Source organism: Conger conger, chromosome 7 (genome assembly GCF_963514075.1).
Source record: "Conger conger chromosome 7, fConCon1.1, whole genome shotgun sequence".
Classification (NCBI taxonomy): Eukaryota; Metazoa; Chordata; class Actinopteri; order Anguilliformes; family Congridae; genus Conger; species Conger conger.
This window is the reverse complement of record NC_083766.1, coordinates 48,401,513-48,424,101: the sequence shown is the minus strand read 5'-3', so window position 1 is coordinate 48,424,101 and position 22,589 is coordinate 48,401,513. Positions and strand designations below refer to the sequence as shown.

The 22,589-nt window shown below is 40.2% G+C and overlaps 1 protein-coding gene across 1 annotated transcript; it reads left to right on the top strand.

Annotated features, from left to right (window-relative positions):
* Positions 1–462: 462 nt before the first annotated feature.
* trpv1 (transient receptor potential cation channel, subfamily V, member 1) lies at positions 463–17,679 on the top strand. Its single transcript, XM_061248418.1, has 17 exons — positions 463–566; positions 1,162–1,753; positions 3,185–3,385; positions 4,254–4,393; positions 5,709–5,864; positions 5,998–6,135; positions 9,725–10,023; positions 10,296–10,472; positions 10,711–10,866; positions 10,954–11,049; positions 11,451–11,521; positions 11,728–11,893; positions 12,160–12,226; positions 12,684–13,036; positions 13,441–13,553; positions 16,041–16,126; positions 17,205–17,679. Exons 3-17 carry the CDS (start codon positions 3,207–3,209, stop codon positions 17,330–17,332), a joined length of 2,325 nt encoding a protein of 774 aa, XP_061104402.1. The 5' UTR covers positions 463–566; positions 1,162–1,753; positions 3,185–3,206; the 3' UTR covers positions 17,333–17,679.
* Positions 17,680–22,589: the final 4,910 nt, after the last annotated feature.

Below are 22,589 nucleotides of genomic sequence, written 5' to 3'. Positions count from 1 at the left end.
TGTTAGGACTCTAAACTGAATGCAATGGTTAAAATGAATGCAATTTACTTAACAGAATGCTCAATGTAGAAATACAATACAAATGTGGAAGTGAGTAATGTGAGTGGCTATACGCAAATGGTGCGCAGGAGGATGTATTAGCAAGTCTCCTTGAACAATTCCATGTTTCCCACTATATACCCAGGGCTTACAGAAAAAAAATAATCTGTGTCACCATGGTGAACACAGTCTGTTTGCTGTTGGGGGTCTGTAGAGAGGCACACTTCTGTAAAATACCATACACTGCCCAAATACTTATGGGCTGCACTGTAAGTACATGAAAAAAAGCCCCCCACTGACTCTTATGGATATGGAGCCCAATGAAGACAACATCAGCAGAATTGTTATTCTCTTTACAAAAAAAACAGCACATCAACTGCAGTTGAACAATATTGTTTATCTTAAGCTGATCACATGAGCATATCCACATCAGCTATGTAGAAGTGTCTACAGGAAGTTCAGAAACACTGTGGTTAAGTGCAGATGCAAAGTGCCAGTCACAGAAATGAGAAAAATCCATTTTTGAAGTAAGTGAAACTCATTCAAGACCTAAGAAAATTATTTAATCAAATTGTGAGATGTACTTTTTACTAAAAATAATGTAGAGCGTTTTAGTTAGTTTCTGAAAGGCAAAGACTGTTAGCAGTGTGGAGATGAGTGATGATAATGAAACCACATCACACCCTGCCTAATTAGCAGCTGTAGGTGTTGCAAAACAGAAGAACAAAATGTGCAAACGATTGAATTGAAATTTGCAGTAAAGATTGCTAAGCTAATTTCTACCAAATTTAAATTCTACAACATGTTGGCAAATTCCTGCAGACACAATTTATTGAGTTATATGGCTTTGAATTTATGTGAGCGGCCTGTAGCATAGTGGTTAAGGTAAATGACTGGGACATGCAAGGTCGGTGGTTCTAATCTTGTGTAGCCAGAATAAGATCCGCACAGCCGTTGGACCCTTGAGCAAGGTCCTTAACCCTGCATTTCTCCAGGGGAGGATTGTCTCCTGCTTAGTCTAATCAACTGTACGTCGCTCTGGATAAGAGCGTCTGCCAAATGCCAATAATGTAATGTAATGTACGTATATTCCACCTGATATACTGTGTTACCAATTTTCAGTGGTGCCAATCTTCTGAAAGTTCTGAACCATAAAGGAGGAGAAAGGAACTGGGACATTTCTGTTACTGGGAAGTGAAAGCAAGATTACCACTTCTTCTGAGTACAGGGCGAGTTGTGGAATTATTTTGTTTTTTGTTTAACTAAAGTAATGATTTCACTGCCAGTGCCTGTAAAGTAACAAGAGAGACACAATTATTGATTTTCCCCGAGCGTGAAACAGAAAGAAGTCCTAATACAAAGGTGCTCAAACAATCAGGGCTCTGGTAATGCACTCTTGCTCCCAAAGGACCCAAGGAGGAGCACCGCCCCCCGCCCCTACTGCTCATCAACAGTGTCCCGCCCAGCCGTGTACTGCACAGCTTCATTCAGCCGCTCCTCACAGCCCGAAAACACCCGTGAATATTGGGTTTTAATGGCATTGGCTTGTGGCAATAACCATCAGCTCATCTTTGCTTCCATTGGCAAGAAAATGTTTTAACGGAGAAGTCAGATGTGAAACAATGAATAAATAAATAATAAGCACAGCGGGATACAACGGCACGAGATACTGCAGCATCCAGTAAATACTTTGCAACCAAGAGCACTTCTACTTGTAAGTACAGTTTGTTTGTAATCTGCATGTGAAAAATAACCGCTGCTATGTTAGTTATTGCATCCTCCTGTCAGATCCCTGCTTTTGGTTTTTAAAAAACCCATCACTTGGGTTTTTATATATTACAAAATTAATACTTAACATGGATACCAATATTTATCTTCTTGCAAAACACAATACTGGGTGAGCCATTATCTTAACCAGCACCAGAGGACATAAGATAATCAAATTGAGGTCTGTATCTTATCCCAGTATACAGAGGCAAGTGGCTGTAATTAGGTTATAATGTCTTCTCAATAAGCTACGTTTTCCAGGTCTGTAGATAATGTGGTAAAAGTCCATTATATCAGCTGCAATGCCATGAAATGTGAAATCATTTGCAGAATGCATCATGTATAGAAATAATCCATTATAAGTTTAGTTTGGCAGGCAGATGCCATCCTTTTCTTTGTTTTTGTATTGTCTTTTGTATTCTTTCATGCAATTAGGTTGTCTATGTCCTACATTAAGAGGAATCGTACAGTAATATCAAAATCATTGGGAAAAACAAAGCTAAAAAAGAGATGGTATTCAGCCACTGAAACCTCAGCACACAAGAACAAGGACAATCCATGTTTCAGATCTGATTACAACAAAATGGAAGCATTAATAATTCAGTTCAGACAGTGAACACAGCTGACAGTAATCTGTTCTTGCTCATTCCAATATGCAGCTGTGTTACCTTATAAGCATAAAATTCACATGCAGAAAATTATTTTTAGGATGTGAGATTCGTTACAACACCAATTGAACCATTATTTTCTGATACAATGGCCAATTGCATAGCAAAGTCCAGAAATATCCATGTTGATTCTGTTTATCATAAAAGTAACTGGTGAGGCATATGAATAGGCACTGATTTTTGTCTTTTGTCTAAAACTTCCCTAATTTTATGGTCTTATGATATTTCTTCTTCTTTCTGAGTCAGTGTGAGTGGCAGACTCGTGTCTTGACTGCTTGACTTTAAAAATAGATCTTGTGGTATGATAAGTCTGCAAAAGGGGTCTGAAGTCTGAACTTGCACAACTTCATTGTGTGTTGAGCAATAGTTCAGGGGAAAGGGGGAAATGGTTGCTTTTCAAACTGCAAATAAATCTGTTCTTGAATTCCTCAAAGCAACATTTAGGTTTCAGGACTCAAACTACAGGACGTGTCAGCTCATAAATGGTGTCCTTGTTGTGCTGTTGGGATGCAACATCACAAGACTCCACACGTGTATTCAGAGGTCAAGGCTGCAAATGTGACACAGAATATGATGAAGAAAATCCCAAAATACAGCAGTGCAGTGCAGTGCATATGGCCACGCAACCTCTGCGCTTTTCAGCTGTTGGCGCTGAGAGCTTTTTAAGGCAAGTAAAAAAATTGGTTGATATACTTTGTCTCCTTTGCCAGGCCACTGCTGTAAGGAGGAGATATGAACACCTCAGAGGAAACGCCCTTCTCCTTGGAGATGGATGACAGGACTGAAGAGGAGAAGGCACGGGGGCAAAGTGACAAGATGGACCAGCTGGAACCTGCCCCCATGGACTCCAACTATCAGGAGGCCTCGGGAGACATGAAGAAACAAATCAAATTCAATACGAACTTTGGAAAGTAAGCTGGCCTGTCCCTTGCACTATTATGCACTGATATACTAATATTCTTAAGAAGGAAAATGAAACAAATGATAATTAAATTTTTGGTTAACAAGGTAATGACCTACCTGGTATTCTCAATCTCCATATTCCCATCTCTGGAAATTGGAATATCCAGTCAAATAAGCATATCATTTCATAGAAGAGTTTTGAGACTTGGTAGAGCTGTTACTTTCTGTAATTAACTGAAGTAACTAAATTCTGGCTTTGCTGGTATGGATGTGTCCAAGTTACCTTTATCATGAAGTACAGCTCCTCACACTCTCTTTCAACATTATTAACTACCTACGGTATATATGAATATTATTGTGCATCTTTTTGCAGTTTTTGTATCCTCAACAAATGCCATGGGTTATTAAGCAAGTCTTACTAATTAGCTGAATAACAAGCCTTGTAGTCTAACTCGTCTAACAAGCAAAAAAAAAAGAATTTCTATTTCTAAACTGAAAGAACCCAATATTGTTGTCTTTCCAATGACAACCCCTCAGCTGCAACAGAGACATATTGGCCTGGCCGCAATCACATCTTAAACAAAAATGTAATCCAGCACAATTGTTCAAATACCTTATTGGTTGCAAAACGGGTGTGTATGTGATTGCGATGTCGGCACCATTGGTCGATAGCAGTAGAGCTCCCTGACTGAACCTGCTCTGTGCACTTCACGTGTGATGCTCATTGTCTGCATGAGTTGCTCCATGGTACCACTGCCATACCTTGCACATCATAGAGAACCAATGCTTTACCTGCTTATGGCTTTTCATTTCACAACCAAGCTTGAAATCACTGAAGCAAATTACAATTTATGTTTATTTTTATCTCCACAATAGGCCTCCGAAAGATCGGAGGGAAACCAATAGATTTGACATTAAGCACTTGTTTGAGGCAGCTGCAAGTGGAGATGTTGCCCAGCTTCAAGGGTTACAAGATTACCTGCAACGGATCCCTAAATACCTCACCAATTCAGAATGTAAGGGAGATTGCTTCAATTTTTGTCATCTTGCAAGGGTTGTGATAAATCTAGCTCACCAGGGGCAAATACACCCAGTCTTACTCACATCATATTTCACATCATATTTACATATAATAACTGCAAAACAATGCTCTCTTTGAACAACTATTGTAGAACAAATTATAAGGCTTTTAAAAGCAGACATTTACATTTACATATTAAAGGACGAGATGAAGACATGTAAAACTACAATGACCAAAATAGAGAGCTAGTGAAAATGACCTGAAAGTCTTCTTAAACCAGAATTGGGTGAAACACAGTGCAGTCCATAAGTATTTGGACAGTGACACCTTTTTGTTGTCTTCACTCTACACTCCAGCGAACAAACAGTTGAAATAAAACAATAGTGATTATAGTGGAGATGTTCAGCTTTAATTTGAGAGTTTTTACATCCATATTGGGTGAACCATGTAGGAATTACAGCCCTTTTTATACATAGCTACAATTCCTATACTATTCTCCCAATATGGATGTAAAAGCCCTCAAATTAAAGCTTAAAGTCTGCATATTAACCATATAATTGGAGTACAGAATGAAAACAACTAAAATGTGTCACCTATAACTTGTACACTGCACTGTACATAATTATTTTGGATTAAAATACTTTTCAAAGATTTATTGAGCCTGTCTGGTATATGGAAACCTTCTGGAATACTCTCAAAAAGTGCAAACCCCACCTACTGGTCCTCATGGTTGGTTCAGTTGCAACAGGCAAAATCAATGAAGCACAGAAAATGATTTGAATCAAAAAAAAAATTGTATTTTACCCATGTCTGTCTTCAACAAGAGCTTTCCGTAGTCTCAGCATTTTCAGTGGCTTTAGCCTTTCTGATCTGCTGATTATCTTAGCTACACAAAACAAAAGGCCCCTCGCTTGTTTTGTGGTTTACCCTTCAGAAACTGCAGCAGGCTAAGGCCATGTCAGGGCAGATATTTGAATATCAACAATGTGCTCTGGTGCTAAGCCATTTAAATCACAAAACACAAAAGTATGAGAACCTAAAAATCTATTCTAAAATGAAAAGGTAGCCAGTGTAAATATATGAAAGCAGGTTTAATATGTGCTCTCTTCTTGGTTTGTGTCAGAATACATGGCACTACATTTAGTAGTTGTTGTGGCTAGTCCTCATTTCTTTTTAAGGCAGCATTGCAGTAGTGTAACCTATCTAACCAACATGTACTTATTTATCAGCATGTGACAGGAAGTATATAGGTACAAAAACAGACATGGAAATTGATACAAACATTGATCCTGCTACCTTCTTTTTATCAGATCACGAAAAGAATGGAAAAAATGTCTTACTGAAGGCTCTTCTTAACATGAGGAATGGGCGAAATGATACCATAGAATACCTTCTTGACATTTCAGAGAAAATGGGAGATTTAAATAAGTTTGTCAATGCTGCCTATATAGACAGCTTTTATAAAGGTGAGTTACTCGTCAGCCACGACAGTTTTGTTATTAGAAACATTATTGTAGAAAATATTCTCAAACATTATACTATACTGTGCATAGTAATGTCTTCATTGGGCCATTATGTGTGTATGTCCGAATGACGTAGGCCAGACAGCCCTTCATATTGCAATTGAAAGAAGGAGCTTTGAATATGTGAAGCTGCTTGTCCAGAAAGGAGCTGATGTCCATGCCAAAGCTTGTGGGAAATTCTTCCGGAAAAATAAAGGAGCATGCTTTTATTTTGGTAAGTCATCCCATAACAGCTTTCATTTCCCCATGGAAATATGATTAAAAAGCATGAATTCTGGCTTCAAATCATTTATTGTCAAATTGACCTGCAAATGCCAGCAACTACTGTGCAGTCTGTAAGTATTTGGACAGTCACACATTTTGTGTTGTTTTCACTACTACTGTATGTGGTTAATGTGCAGACCTTCAGCTCTAATTTGAGGGTCTTCATATCCATCTTGTGTGAACCATGTAGGAATTACAGCTCTTTTCATACATTGTTTCCCTAAATTTAGGGAACCAAAAGTAATTGGACAAATGAACACAAGCTGAAATAAAGTCATCATATTCAATATTCTGTTACAAATCCTTTGCAATCAATGACTACATGACGTCTATGATCCATAGACATCGCTAGATGCTGGGTGATGCAAGGCTCTATAATTGTACATTTTTTATCATTGTCCTGCTGCATGATGAAGTGCCACCCAATCAGTTATGGTGCGTTATAGTAGCAGCCATACATGCCCAAGCCATAACCCTACCTCCACCATGTTTGACAGATAAGGCGGTATGCTTTGGATCATGAGCTGTTTTTTTCAAACTGTAACCTGGCCATTATATTCTTGAGGCTTGCCAGGGGTTTGCGTCTTGTGCTGAACTCTCTGAGGTTATGCTGGCATAGTCTTCTCTTGATGTACGTCTTGGAGAGTGTTCTTAATCTGCTGAACAGCTACAAATTGAGTTTTATTCACCATTTTAAGGATTCTTCTTTCATCCACTACACTGGTGACCTACTTCTGTAGTCTACCAGTTAATTTGCTAATGCTGAGCTCTAATATGTATTCTTGTTTCTTAACAATGTACCAAACTGTTGATTTTGAACTCCTAATTATTTTTGGCTACAGTGGCTTCTGAAAGTATTCAGACCTTTTCACTTCTTTTTCACATTTTATTGTGTTGTAGATTGAATTTTAACTGCATAAAATTGCCATTTCTGCCTATCAATCTACACAAAATAGCCCATAATGACAAAGTGAAAACGTTTTTAGAAATTTTCTTATCAAAAACAAAAATCTCTCATTTACATAAGTATTCAGAGCCTTAATTTAGCACTTTGTAGAAGCCCCTTTGGCAGAAATTACAGCTTTGAATCTTCTTGTGTAAGTCTCCACAACCTTTGCACACCTGGATTTCGGCAGTTTATTCCATTCTTCCTGACAGATCCTATCAAGCTCACATTGGATGGGAAGAGTCTGTGAACTGCCGTCTTCAGATCTCTTTGGTTGGGTCACTCAAGGACAAGCACTTTTTCCAAAGCCACACCATCGTAGTCTTGGTTGTATGTTTCAGGTCCTTGTTGTGCTGAAAGGTGAACCGTCGCCCCAGTCTGAGGTCACGTGCACTCTGGAATAGGTTTTCTTCAAGGACCACTCTGTATTTGACTGCATTCATCCTTCCCTCAATTCTGACCTGCTGCTGAGAAGCACCCCCATAGCGTGATGCTGCCACCACACTTCACCGCAGGGGTGGTATTAGCCAGGTCTTGAGCAATGCCTGGTGTTTGCCAGACATAGTGCTTGGAGTTCTGCTCAAAGAGGTCAATTTTTGTCTCATAAGAGCAGAGACCAGAGTCCTCCAAGCAGGCTGTCATATGTCTTTTTACTCAAAAGTGGCTTCCATCTAACCACTCTACCATAAAGGCCTGATTGATGGAGTGCTGCTGAGATGGTCATTTTTCCAGCAGATTCTCCCATCTCTGCAGAGGACTTCTGAAGCTCTGTTATAGTGACCGTTGGGTTATTGGTCACCTCCCTGATCAATGCCCTTCTTGCTAGGTTACTCCATTTGGCTGGACGGCCAAATCTAGGAAGAGTCCTGGTGGTTCAAAACTTCTTCCATTTCACAATTATTGAGACCACTGTGCTTGTGGGAACACCCAAAGCTATAGAAATGGTTTTATACCCTTGCCCTTGCCTTGCCCACAATTTTATCACAGATGTTTACAGAAAGTTCCTTGGACTTCATGGCTTGGTTTTTGTCCTGACATGCAGTGCATCTTGTGGGACCTTACATACACAGCTGTGCGCCTTTCTAAACAATGACTATTCAATTAAATTTGCAACAGGTAGAGTCCAATACAGTTCTAGATATCTTGGGGATAATTAAAGCAAGCACAGTTCCACAGCAAAGGGTCTGAATACTAATGTTAATTTTTTATTTTAAATACAAAAAGATTCTAAAAACAAGTCACATTTCACTGTGTCATAATTGGTTATTGAGTGTAGATTGATGGGCAAAAATAGCAATTTTATCCATTTAAAATTAAATCTACAATACAATAAAGTGTTCAAAAAGCCACTGTATGTCTCTGATTGATATATTCAGATTTCCCAGCCTAATGATGGCCTGCCTTACTGGCATTGACACTTCTTTGGTCCTCATGTTCAGACCTTTTGCTCACCCTTTTTTTAACAAACTAATAATGAAACTTGACACACCTGTCCAAAACACATTTGAGTAGCCAATTATCCAATTACTTTTGGTCCCCTAAAATTGGGGGGACTGTCTATACAACATACGGAGAATCCACCCCTTTCTCACCCCCTACTCGACCCAGCTCCTGGTCCAAGCGATGGTTCTGTCCCGCCTGGACTACTGCAATTCCCTCTTGGCTGGCCTCCCAGCGTCCACCATCAGGCCCCTCCAACTTATCCAGAATGCAGCAGCTCGTCTGGTCTTCAACCTTCCCAAATACTCACACATCACCCCCCTGCTTACTTCCCTCCACTGGCTGCCTGTCATGGCTCGCATCAAATTCAAAACATTGGTGCTAGCCTTCCAAGCAGTTAAGGGGTCTTTCCCAGCTTACCTCCAAAAAATCATCAGACCCTACACCCCTGCCAGACCTCTTCGTTCAGCCTCCACAGGCCGCTTGGCACCTCCCCCTCTCCAAACTTCCACCTCACGCTCACGACTACTGTCTGTTCTGGCTCCACGGTGGTGGAATGAACTCCACTGTAGAATCTCTCCCCACCAATTTACTTTGTGTATCGGTATTTTTAGTTGGCTAGGAAAGCAGTGTGGCTAGTTAAGTTTGATCACTTTCGCTTTGTTGTTTGTTTATTTATTTGTTTGTTTAAAAAAATAATAATAATAATCAAATAGGCCGTGGTCCTTATCTTTGTTGTACAGGTAGCAGTTGAAATTGTACTTCCCTCTAGGGTCTTTCAGCGCACTTATCCCTGGTTATGGGTATGCACTTTGTTGTATGTCGCTCTGGATAAGAGCGTCTGCCAAATGCCATTAATGTAATGTAATGTAATGTATATAAACACACCACTGTATAAAACTGTATAAACAGTTTCATAGTCATTGTTAGATTTGAAATTCAAAGTGCTGGAGTACAGAGCCAAAACACCAAAAATGTGTCACTGTCCAAATACTTACTGACTGTACTTTACATGACTGTGGAAATAAATGTTACATATTCTAGGTTGGAAATATATGGCCTTTGTTTGACATTTTGTGAATGGTTCACTTAGTTTTGTGATCCTTGGAGTGTAATTTCTCATGAAAGTGTACTGTAACTTTTCAACTCATAGGTGAGTTGCCATTATCGCTGGCAGCCTGTACCAATCAGCTGAACATTGTGGAATTCCTCATGGACAACCCCCATCAGAAAGTGCGTGTGGAGGAGCAAGACTCCATGGGCAACATGGTGTTGCATGCATTGGTCACGATTTCGGACAACACCCCCGAGAACACCGACTTTGTCACCATGATGTATGACAAGGTCCTCACCAGGGCGGCTAAGCTCCACCCAAAAATCAAACTGGAGGACTTTGAAAACAAACAAGGTCTAACTCCCCTAAAGCTGGCAGCCAAGACTGGCAAGATTGGGGTAGGTTCCTACTTTTGTTCTGTGTAGTCCAAAGTATACGCAGAGAATTTGGACCATGAAAATATAGCTTTGTGCTGGACATATGTGGCCTGATAGCTACAGGTCCCTGTAGCTCAGAGCCCCAGACACCTAGCCACACTGCCCTACTATGACATCATTACTAAAGACTCCCATCATCCCCAGTGATCAAACTGATTATAGCACCTGTATTAAAAGTTTAATTCTTGTCTCTAAGCAACATTACCTGATATCTCTTCTGTTCTCTTTCGTAGCTGTTTAAGCACATGATGCAGCGCGAGTTCCAGGATGCAGAGTGTAAACACTTGTCCCGCAAGTTCACCGAGTGGGTCTACGGGCCCGTGCACAGCTCCCTCTATGACCTGGCATCCATCGACTCCTATGAAAATAATTCAGTGCTGGAGATCATTGTGTATGGCAGTGGAATTCCAGTAAGAAAACTGAGAGCTCAATTTCAATTTCATTCACCATTCATTCACTGTTACAAACAGAGCATGATGTCATAATATATAGCACCTATCTGGGAGATCCATTGGAGAATCATTTGCAATTACTGGACTGAGTGGCATGTTGTCAAGCAATGCAACACTGGTAGAGATATTCCTGGGTTGACACCAAACTATTATGACACACATATCTTAAGCTCATTGTATATTTGTTGTATTCCAGAATCGCCATGAGATGCTTGATGTTGGACCTCTTACCAGATTGCTTGAGGAAAAGTGGAACAAGTTTGGCAGATGGATATTCAACTTCAATTTCTTAGTTTATCTGGTGTACCTGATTATCTTCAGCTTGGTTGTTTACAACAGGCGTGATAATAAGGTAAGGCCTTTGCTGGAGTCATATTTGAGGAAAGGAAAGGACTGTTTTTTGCCCAGAAGTTGACTGACACATCACCTTGACTTGCAGCCCCACTATAGCATTGAACATTCCACCTCTGGCTACCTGCAGCTCACCGGCCAGATCATCAGTGCAGTAGGAGCCCTGTTTTTCTTCATCAAAGGAGTGAGTATGGTGTGCAAGTACATGGGCATATTCACCAGAATGAATATCAAAGCTGAGGGAGGGCTTGTAGGTCATCACATATGGGGGATTGAGATCGCATACAGAGGAGAGATTGCAATTGGTGGGTGGAGGGAGGGAGGAATTGCAGTCGTGGCCCAATCTGGCAGAATTGCCAGGCGGCCAATCCAATTATGCCCCTGGCTCATCATACTGTCCTCTGGTGCAATAACACTGAGCTGGTGGATAGGAGAGCGAAAACCAGCAATATATGCACAGCCTCCCAAGTGACTTTTGCTGGGCTACAGTTCACCTATAGCAACATTATCATGTAACTCTTGCATCCCTCTATCCTACCTAGTGATGTGGATTGTGTGCCTGACTCACAACTTTCTTATTCTAAGATCTTGGACTTCAAGCGAAAGCCTCCGACGCAGAAAGCTGTGCTGGCAGATGGATTCAGTGACCTTCTCTTGTAAGTTGACAGTCTTCCATTTTCAGTTCTTCAAACTTAACGCCACATTATCATCCTTCTGCCTAAGCACGTCAGTCATATAACCTAGAACATGTGTCTCACTAGCTATGGCTACTCTGTTCAAAGTAAGCATGTACACCTGAAACCCATACTTGCCTGTGTTTCTCCCAGAGCACTCTCGATCATGTGGTGTCTTCTGCTCCTAGTTTCCTGCAGGCAGTTCTCTTCTTCATCACTGCAACGTTGTATCTTTCTGGGAAGGAGGCATATTTGGCCTGCCTGGTGGTGTGTCTGGCCCTCAGCTGGCTGAACGTGCTCTACTTCTCCAGGGGATGCAAGTCCTTGGGTATCTACAGTGTAATGATACAGAAGGTACATGTTCTACAAATGAAGTCTAATGCCGGAGAGGGAGATGAAACGTGCTTGTGTTCACAGTAGTAAGACACGGAATACTTTCATTTGTTTAGCTTTTCAGTGCATTTTATTGAAGTAAAGAGACAAATAAAATGCATGATAATCGCTTAATAAGTCATTTTAAGAAATTCATATATGCACAATAATCAAAATGACAAATTTTAAAAAATCCAGTTTCGATCATTAGAGCTTCCTTTTTTGTTTCCTCTCTCTGTGCTGGTTAGATGATTCTCAGTGAGATTTTACGCTTTCTCCTTGTCTACATGGTCTTCCTCTTTGGATTTTCTGCAGGTATCTACGTCTTTGTATTGCAAGGTGTAACTAGCAATAGAAAATAAGAACTACGCAATAAAATCTACAACAGAAATTTTTTCATCCTAGTCAATGTGCAAGTTTATCTAAGCTGACATGTTCACTTTTAAATATTACAATCTTTTACATTGTATTTAATGTTGAGTAAAAGAATGTGTTGGTCCAATTATTAGTTAAATCCACAGTAATGATTACAATAGATACATAGCAAGAGAAACATTTTAGGTGGCAGAAACATTTGAAGGGCAGCAGAGCAATTTCATGCTGCATTATATTAAAGTGGACAAAGTATGCACCAAGTCAGACGCCTAGACAATGCAAATCTATGAGTGTTTAGTGTATCTAGCCAAATAATTGAACCAAAAAAGGTGCTGTCTAGCACTTTGTGCATAAATATCCGCAGGTAATTGAATGAAACCTCTTCCTGTCTCTGCAGCTGTGGTGACACTGCTAGATGAGCCGACTAAACCTCCTCCTACCCCTTCCCCGGCTCCAAAAGAAAGATTTGGTACCACCCATATTAAAAAGGCTGATGGTACACTGGAGACCAGCTGCACGAAGCCCAGCTTCAACGGCATTGGGTTCGCTCTTTTGGAGCTGTTCAAGTTCACAATCGGGATGGGAGACATGGAGTTCCATGAGAAATACGAGAACAAGGTGGTGTTCTACGTGCTGCTCATTACCTACATCGTGCTCACCTACATCCTCCTGCTGAACATGCTAATCGCACTCATGAGCAAGAAGGCAGAGGATATGTCCAAGGAGAGCACCAGCATCTGGAAACTGCAGGTAGATGAAGATCACTAGCACCATTGTCCAGCATAGTCGATAGCCTCCTCCATGACACCATGACCACAGGGTTGTGTAGTCATCCCCACAATGCAAAACACTGCTGTGAAATGGTACTTGAAAATTGTGAATCTTGTTGTGTCAAAGCTATATTGTCTGCAAGCAGAAGCCCATAATTGTAATGATGATTACCATGAAATGTTATTGCAATAATGTATACTGCCATCCAAGTACGACACCACATGGATGTTGCCCTTTCTCAACCATCTCTGCTGGAATCCATTCCAGTATTGTCAAGAAAGGAAGGGACAAGTGGTTGAGAGGTGGGAGGGTTTGACATACACTTGTCTGACACGGGCCTTACTAATGAAAAGGGGGGAAATTTGGGTTTTTGTGTGTGCCAGAGAGCCATCACTACTCTGGACGTGGAGAGGAGCTTGCCCTGCTGCCTGAAGGACATGATGCGCTCCGGTGTGCAGAAACAATTGGCTGGACAAGACAAGCGCTGGTGTTTGAGGTGAAGCATTCCATTTCTGCCCCGTGCCACTCTCCCTCCTCAGAATTGCCCGGGAGGCTCAATTCTGTTTCAGCTCAGAAAATGAATTAAGAAATGCCCATACTGTTCTATTCTGATCTTTCAATTAGTTATTCAAAATTCTGTTCATTTCCTGAGTTAATTTAAACGATGTCAAATCTGATAAACACTGCCATCCCAATGGGATGCCACAGTTAAACTATGAGGATGCGGCCTCTAGTCTACAATGAAGCCCGGCTTTAGCTATAGCAATAGCTATTGATAATGATACTATTGAGAATCAACTGTTCTGTCATTGAGGTGAAGTCGATATGAAGGAAAACTATACACAAATGTTAAATATTATTCCAGGCAAACAAGAATTATAACCCTTTTCCCATCTTTCAGGTGTAACCAAACAAACATTCTTTGCTCAGGGTCTGGATGGTATACCATTGAAAGTAGATAGAAATAAAGCAAATTTCTTTGTATAATTTGCCAAGAAATGGGAGCCTTGGACAGCATATGATATTCAGGTAGAATATGTCAGCGTTTACTTTACTGCACTACAGGTCTGGTGGTGGATAACCCAATGAAAAAGCAATCACACTGCTAGCTGAAGAGCCAGCCAGCTGTGGCTTTAGCCCATACTAAGGAGTAGTGCTCACTTTGCATAGTGCATTGCTTCTATTCTTGATATATAGTGGCTTCAGAAAGTACCCCTTCACCTGTTGCACACTTTATTGTGTTTTATTTTAAATTGATCAAATTACCATTTTTGCCCATCAATCTACACTCAATAACCCATAATGGCAAAGAGAAAATATGCTTTTAGACATTTTTTCTAATTTATTAAAAATCTAAAACTGAAATCTCTCATTTAATTCAATTTAATTCTCTAAAGCTTTGCACGCCTGGATTTGGGCAGTTTATTCCACTCTTCCTGGCAGAACCTCTCAAGCTCCATCAGATTTGATGGGAAGCGTTTGTGAGCTGCCATCTTCAGGTCTCCACAGACATTCTATGGGGTTTATGTCTGGGCTTTGGCTGGGCTACTCAAAGACAAGCAGAGACTAGTCCCAAAGCCACTCCAGCATTGTCTTGGCTCTATGCTTCAGGTCATTGTTGTGCTGAAAGGTGAACCGTCGCCCCAGTCTGATGTTGCATGCAGTCTGGAGCAGGTTTTCTTCAAGGACCTCTCTGTATTTGTTTGCATTCATCCTTCCCTCAATTCTGACCAGTCTCCCTGTCCCTGCTGCTAAGACATGCCCCCATAGCATGATGCTGCCACCACCATGCTTCATTAGCCAGGTGATGAGCAGTGGCCAGATAGGGTGCTTGGAGTTCTATCCAAGTTCAATTTTTGTCTCATCAGACCAGATAATCTTTTACAATTATTGAGGCCACTGTGCTCCTGGGAACACTCAAAGCTTTAGAATTAAGTAATAACTCATAACAGGCAGTGGCATATTGTCATTATATCACAGCTAAGGGGTGTTGTTCTGCCCGATGCACAGTGGAGGGTCGCAACCCCTGTAGCTGTGATAAAATTACAATATACCATGTCCTGGAGTGAGTTATTACTTTTATAAAATGGTAGCAAAAAATGAAGATATAGCTATTCTAGATTAATTCTAGATTGAATTAAAAACATTTTTTATTAACAATGTCATTACAAGAATAATTTACAAAAGAAAATAGTTCCCTGCTGCTCCAAATAGAGGCAGGCAGTTGCTATGCAATATTAATGAACTCTAACGTATGGTGTTCTGCCAAACTCGCTAGCTAGTTAGCTACCGTGAATGAGCAATTAAGTTCATGCCTTTTTGACGTTTATTTATACGATCCCATTGTGCAAACACTGAAAAACTGTCCAACATGGCATCACAGTTGGATATCAATTGCGTAGATCTACTCATTTTATTATTTGGAGAAGGCGTGGCGAGCACTGTTCTGCATTCTCTGGTCCACAAGTTTGTGACCCAAGGGAACTCTTACACTGCCCGCTTACGGACACAAATCTCTCTGGCAAATCAAGACCCACACTGGAGATTTGTCCTTCCCATTTTAGAAATTGATTTATACGCTTGCTCTTCACCACAATTTTACAGAAAGTTCCTTGCACTTCATGGCTTGGGTTTTGTCCTGACATGTAGTGTGAATTGTCAGACGTTATACTGTATACACAGGTGTGTGCATTTCTAAACTATGTCCAATCAATTAAATTTCCAATAGTTCCAGACACACTTCAAGGATAATTAAAGCAAACAGGATGCACCTGACCACAATTTGGAGTGCCATGGCAAATGGTCTGAATACTGTAAATAAGATATAATAAACATTCCTAAAAATATGTTTTCAGGAATGTTTGCAAATCTACAACACAATAGTGTGTGCAAAAAGTGAAGGGGTCTGAAGACTTTCTGAAACCACTGTATATTGACAGATGTTGAATACTGTAACCAGAGTGTATGTCTGATGTCCCTGTAGAGTTGAGGAAGTCAACTGGAACAAATGGAACACTGACCTTGGCATCGTTGATGAGGATCCTGGCAGATTCTCCTATGCTGAAAGAGGTATGTTCCCAAATCTCCAGACCAAAAACATGCCTGCATACTTTATGAAAGTGAATCCAAAGTTGGCCTCCCCTTTGCTCAGGCTGAAAAGGTGCTCACCAGACTTACATGAGCATACGTGAGCCTTGTCATTAGTCATTAGTAGACAACTAGTACTGACTGGAAGCTTGAAGTCTTCAACGCTGAGACATGGTTGGCCTTGTCCTGTCAGGAGTAAGGTGGTCTAAACCTGGGTTCCTTTTTCTTTTTCCTTTTTTTTGTATTCAGTGACTTAGTGTGAAAATAGTCACTGGCTCAAATGAATGCAGGGGAAGAGTGTGTGCAGCAGGGTTAGCTTGGCTAGTTCGCCAGTCTGAAGTGCAGCAAAGGCTTGTAGCAGGTTACCATGACAATGCTCCCTGATGGCATAACTCCCAAATTCAAAATGACGTTGTTACCCTTGGTTAGGGGTAATTTTGCCTTAGCTGACTGGACGCGTTTCTTTAGGAAATCTTTGGACAAGTGAGAGGCCTTGGCCTCCTGCACAAAAGTAAAAATGAAATCGAACATCTCATCCAAGTCTGGTTAAGTTGGAAAAGTCTAAGTGTAGCCTGTAAGCTGCCCTTACATAACCCTTTGAAAAGTAGGGTTAGGGTGTTCAGTAACAAGCATTAGATGCTTGCATGTATGTTTTGGTATTTATAGATTTAATGCCTTTCACTTTACATTACATTACATTATATTACATTAATTTGGCAGACACTCTTATCCAGAGCGACATACTGTTGATTAGACAATCCTCCTCTGGGGCAATGCAGGGTGATGGGCCTTGCTCAAGGGCCCAACAGCTGTGCAGATCTTATTTTGGCTACACTGGCTACACTGGGGATCGAACCACCGACCTCGCGTGTCCCAATCATGTACCTTAACCACTATGCTACAGGAACCCCACTTGTTGAGGAAGTTATGCACCTGTAAGTCGCTTTGGACTAAAAGCATCTGCTAAATTACTAAAATGTAAAAAAATGTTTTAAGAGCATTCTAATCACACGTTTCTGATCTCACTCCTTAATGCCTTAATTTTGTAATGTCTTTTAAGGGCGCCTCTGGCGTCCAACTCTGAGACAACTCAGGAAGTCACAACATCGGAGCAGAGACCACGGGATGAGCTCCATGTCTACCAGTTTCTCACAAGACGGTACCACTGTATACCACATGCCACCCTGATGGATGACTGGACCACTGCAACAAGCATTCATTTCACATTTGACAAAAATACATAATAAAATGCTTTATTCGCATCTGCAGTAAAACAGTATTTTAAAGAAGGAAACCGGCCTCAAACTTTCATGTTTCTTTAAATATGCATGAAAAAAATGTCTGCAGTCTTTGTTTAGGAATACGGTCCAGGGTCTGTGTATGTATTACACTCTGGTCATATTTACTGAATCTGTTATCTATAACAATAAAATTATCCCAAAATATGAAGAATTTCCTCTGTATGCTATTCATGAATGCATACATGAGTGTAAAGTATGTTCTGAGAGTTTGAGATATTCCATTTTTCACTGAAACATCCCCCTTTTATTAATAAAGCATTACATTCTCTATATGCATCAAAATAATAGATATAAATTGTCAAAGTCATTGAAACTGGCAGTCACACAGTGATTCGGTTAGTGTACTGCTGCAAATTGTTGTTTATATGGTTGGCATTTATATAGCGCCTTTATCCAAAGCGCTGTACAAGTGATGCTTCTCATTCACCCATTCATACACACACTCAGACACCAACGGCGATTGGCTGCCATGCAATGTGCCGACCAGCTCGTCAGGAGCATTTAGGGGTTAGGTGTCTTGCTCAGGGACACTTCGACACAGCCCGGGCGAGGGATCGAACCGGCAACCCTCCGACTGCCAGACGACTGCTTTTACTGCCTGAGCCATGTCACCCCACTATATATATATATCATCCAGTTCTAAAGATTAAAATGGAAGCCCTGCAGCAAAAGTTGTAGAAAATATATCAGAGAGTTTTAGTGTCCATTTTAGGCCACTCTTGCGCTTTTCTCTCATATCAGCTGCCAGTCCCTCATATTTGCCAGTCTGCCAGTCCCTGCCATGTCACTCATATTTTCTCTCATATTTACCCTACTGTATTATGTTGTAGGGTGTCATCAAATTTTCTCCATTCCATCTTCATTTGATTTGATCGTCATCTCTTTTTTAAATGTAGCTATCCCTCAGACCTTGTTTGTTCACAATTCAACAAACACATGGCAGATTATTTTCAGAGAGTAAAATATTTTTTTTGTCATTTAATTTGTTGTATATTTCTTGAAACTTCAGACTAAGTCGATTGACTACATGGCCGTAAAGGCTAATTAAGTTTCCTGAAGAAAGGGCTGAATTCACATTCATGATGGGGTAAATTCCAGCTGATGCACAACATATTCACAGCATTAGAAATTGTGTGTATTATAGCCTCATATAATGTGCCCAGATACCAGACAGAGGGCCTTTGTGTGCAATGTCTGAAATCTGCTCAGTTAAAAATCCTTTCCTGATAAATGTGCCAAATATGATGAATGGAGGTATAGATATTACTGAACTATGAATAACATCTTAAATTACAATATCCTCCTGAGACCCGTCAGAAGAAATCTAGTATTTTAATGTTTTTCAGTGTCATGGATAACGAAAAACGTCACAGTGAAATGATTTTCAAAAATACTGTTTATGTTACTTGCATTGAATGCCCCTTATGGTGCAGGTTTCACCATAATGGAACATACTGAGATTAAGACCAGAGACTAATGTTCGGTTACAAAACAATGAGTTGCTGGGTATTAGGAGGATATTCAAAACTAAAAAAAGGATTTACGTTGTTTTTCGTTTGTGAATAACCCTTGGACATCTTATTTAAAACAAAAAACAAAACAAAACAAAAAACATATACATGTCTGAGAGCAATATTGTTCAGAGGAGTGTCTGGTTTTCAAATCTGACATTTTGTCAACAAAATGGTGTCTTGGTCAGAGGTTGCCTGAACACAGGGACTCGCAGATTATGTTGACAATACTACCACCTTGTGGATCATTTGGATAAAAGACAGCAGTAGCTTTGCTGTTTATACTGAGCCTACATTGAGTTTGAGGTTTTAGTAATTTAGCATTTTAACAATCTACGCCATTATTTTTTACATACAATCTGCAAGCATCAGTACTTTTTTTTTAATGATAATGAAGGGTTTGAAACTGACGAGACAGCATATTACATTCACCCATTAAGATAAATTATATTTGAGCCCATGGACTGAAAGCAAATAATTAATATCAAACACGTCAAATTAAGGAAATCACCAAATGAATACCTATAGTAAATTAGATTTCCGAACAAAAAAAAAACGGAGATACGGAGACAGATACCCTGCGGTATCAATTGCTAATTGGTGGTGATTCACAATGGAACAATACGAGGGTGTACGTTTGTTGAAACTGAAGTAATATTTAAATAATCGTAGCATATATTCTGTGTCCAAATGCAGAGTGAAATTTAACATATGATAGGGTACTCCACATCCACAAATAATATTACATTACTATTAATATTATATTACTCAACTCACGAAAAAAGTTACATTATTTTGTTAACTACTCAACACAAAAGCATACTACGTGCTATGCAGTTTGAAATATTTTGTGTAACATTAATGTGGTGCTTTTTAACAGTATTTTACGGTTCGTTTCACCATCGATATCTTTCATCACTTTAGTGCACATGGATCACTGGTGCACTGCTCAGACCGAACTGACATCGGTGTTCATCAGCTTCCCCGCTGTGCGTTCTTTATATAGCACCAATTTGCATGTACCTCAGACAGCGCAGATCCATTTCAGCCTGCCCGTAGCCTACTAACCAGACATTCAAAGCCGCACTCACTGCGTGACTGCGTCGGCCCGGCAAGACTTGATTGGAATGGTTTGGATAAAATGGCTGTAATCAGCCGTCGTCCGGCTCGGCATTGCCGTTACACAGCAATCGTGGAGAGCAGAGGGCTTTATCAGGGCAATCGCTGTTCTGATCCCGCTGACGGTCACCTTCCTGTGTCTGGGCGGAGATGGAGCGCGATCAGAGTACCCTGCTGGCAGCCATAAAAATCCATCACTTCATCTTGGCGAGATTTCACAGCCCAAATAAAGTTCAGCAAGAAGCAAATGGAATTATCGCCACAGGCGCGAGGTGCACATCCGCACTACAGCTCCTGGGACCCCGACTGAGATAAAAATGTCCTCGTTAAAATTTACAGGAATTGACGGAAATTAAAAGGCTTCGGAGGACGAATTACCTGTATAATTATATGAGGAAACATTCATGCAGTTTAAAAAAAGAGACGGATTAGCATCCATTCACTGCTGAGGCGCTGTCTTTATCATATCAGGCCCACAGTTTAATTACTTCAAGATGACTCGTTCCTAACTTTGGATAACGAAATTATGACATGCTCATTTGTATTCCACCATTATTTCAGTTACCCTGACGTGCAACATTGTACGCAAATTATAGTCAAAATGAATAGGGTCACAGAAATGTTACAATAAGGAAGGGTGGAGGGGGGATTTAGGACTCAGGAGATTTAAATATGGGTACGGCACTTCAACAGTTAATTATCTACGACTTGCTCAAAGCATGTTGGGAACGAGGGGATATTTACAGTTGATAATCAGACTGCTAGAGGCTTTGTGCTTGAAGAACACTTTTACAGAATGTCAACTAAGCATTTCTATTATTTATAGTGTTTGACTGTAATGATTTGCTGGATCAGTAATTTCACACAGCTCACATTGTCTGTTGTCTGCCTGCAAATGTGGCACAGTGGTAACACTTGGAAATAAAACACCCGTGTTTCATTTTCTTCTTTTCACTGCCTTGCACTTATCTTTCTTTGCTTCGGGAACCCCAGCTGTTGTTGTCAACCAAGCTGCTGAACTATTTATCAAGGTGGATCTTACTCGCAGTCAGAAACAGAGGATAGCTTTCTTAATGGAAACTTGCAAGTCCCTGTATCCTTTCATTTAATCACTCATAGATAAAAATGTACAGTTTTAAGACCCAAAGAAAACTGACTTAAAAACCGAAGAAACTATGCTATAATTCTGAGTGGGACCAAATGACAAATTTCAGGAGTGAGTAAATAAGCAAACATATTTTGTAAGATGAAAGAAGAACAAACACACATCACAAGTATACACTATATGCAGAAGGCTGTTTCAAGAAATCTGTTGTCTAGCATGGAGCACCCAGCTCCACTCCTGGCAAAAATGAATCTCTTCTGTCAATGTCTGCAGTCAGACCTGAAAGCACTATTAAACAGTCTCCATGGCACCCATTTTGTAGCTGAATATGGCAATGGGGGTCAGTTGATTAGAACATGACCGTGTAGTCAGGAGGCTGCCATTTTGAATTTGTTTGCTGTGGTGCAATGATATGTGGAACTAAACAAAAAATGAAAAACCACATCTGAGTCATCAGAGTTAAGACATCAACCAGAGTCCACCCTGCCATTCTTGCCAGATGTTCTCATGTACTGTACGTAGTGGCACCACCTGCAGCATGCATCGTCCTTACACCTGCACTTGAGTTTCTCCCTGTCAGGAGAAATCATTTTTCTGTTTTTTTTGTTTAAGTAAGTGACATTTACTCTTGCCCTAGGAAAGCAAGACTGGCTGATTTTTGTTTAACTCTAAGGCCAACAACCAATAGTGAACACTACGATCTCATGTAATCAGCCACCTCTACTGTTACCAGTTTCTCAGCTTCTTTCTTATAGTTAAACAACACACTAGAGAGCACCAAAAATACACCTTGTTGTTTACTTCCTGTTCTCCCTTGCAGTTGAAGGGCCCACAGTCAACTCGGTGGGAGGTACTTCCTTGCTAAATGTGAGCTAGCTCTAAAGTTAAGACTGGGCTCAATCATATTTAGAAAGCGAATGACCCTGTGTACCAGGCATTACATTATCTTTTAGCAGCAGACACTTATGCACAGTAATGCAAAAAGTTCTCAAATTTGGACCCCCTGTGTATGCTGGTTTTTGTTGCAACCACAATTGGAATACAAGAATTTGAACAAGCTGTTCAATCTTTTTTTAAATTTTGTGGATTGAAGGGATTATTTACCCTGACAGATGACAGATACTCATTTATGACAGAAATAGCTATGCATACTATGAACAGGACAATTTCCCAGTTCACATTGTGCTATATTGCAAGCAATTACATAAAAAAGGCCACTTGCACTCAGTAAGCACTTTATTAGGTATTTAAGAAGTATTTTAATTAAAAAAACAAAGCAAAAGTAACCTAATTATGAGCCTATTGGCAAACCTCAGTCTATCATTTGAAAAAAACTTCATTTTGGTATATAATTGTTTGGAATATAGCACAATAAGCACACTACAAACATTGGAGTTTTATTCCTATGT

What these genes read in the sequence shown, in the direction of transcription:
- trpv1 (XM_061248418.1), top strand. Translation starts at nt 3,207, where the DNA reads ATGAACACCTCAGAGGAAACGCCCTTCTCCTTGGAGATGGATGACAGG. An exon ending in TTCAATACGAACTTTGGAAA is followed by an intron (nt 3,386 to 4,253) that starts GTAAGCTGGCCT and finishes TCTCCACAATAG; the next exon opens with GCCTCCGAAAGATCGGAGGG. An exon ending in CCAGCATCTGGAAACTGCAG is followed by an intron (nt 13,037 to 13,440) that starts GTAGATGAAGAT and finishes TGTGTGTGCCAG; the next exon opens with AGAGCCATCACTACTCTGGA.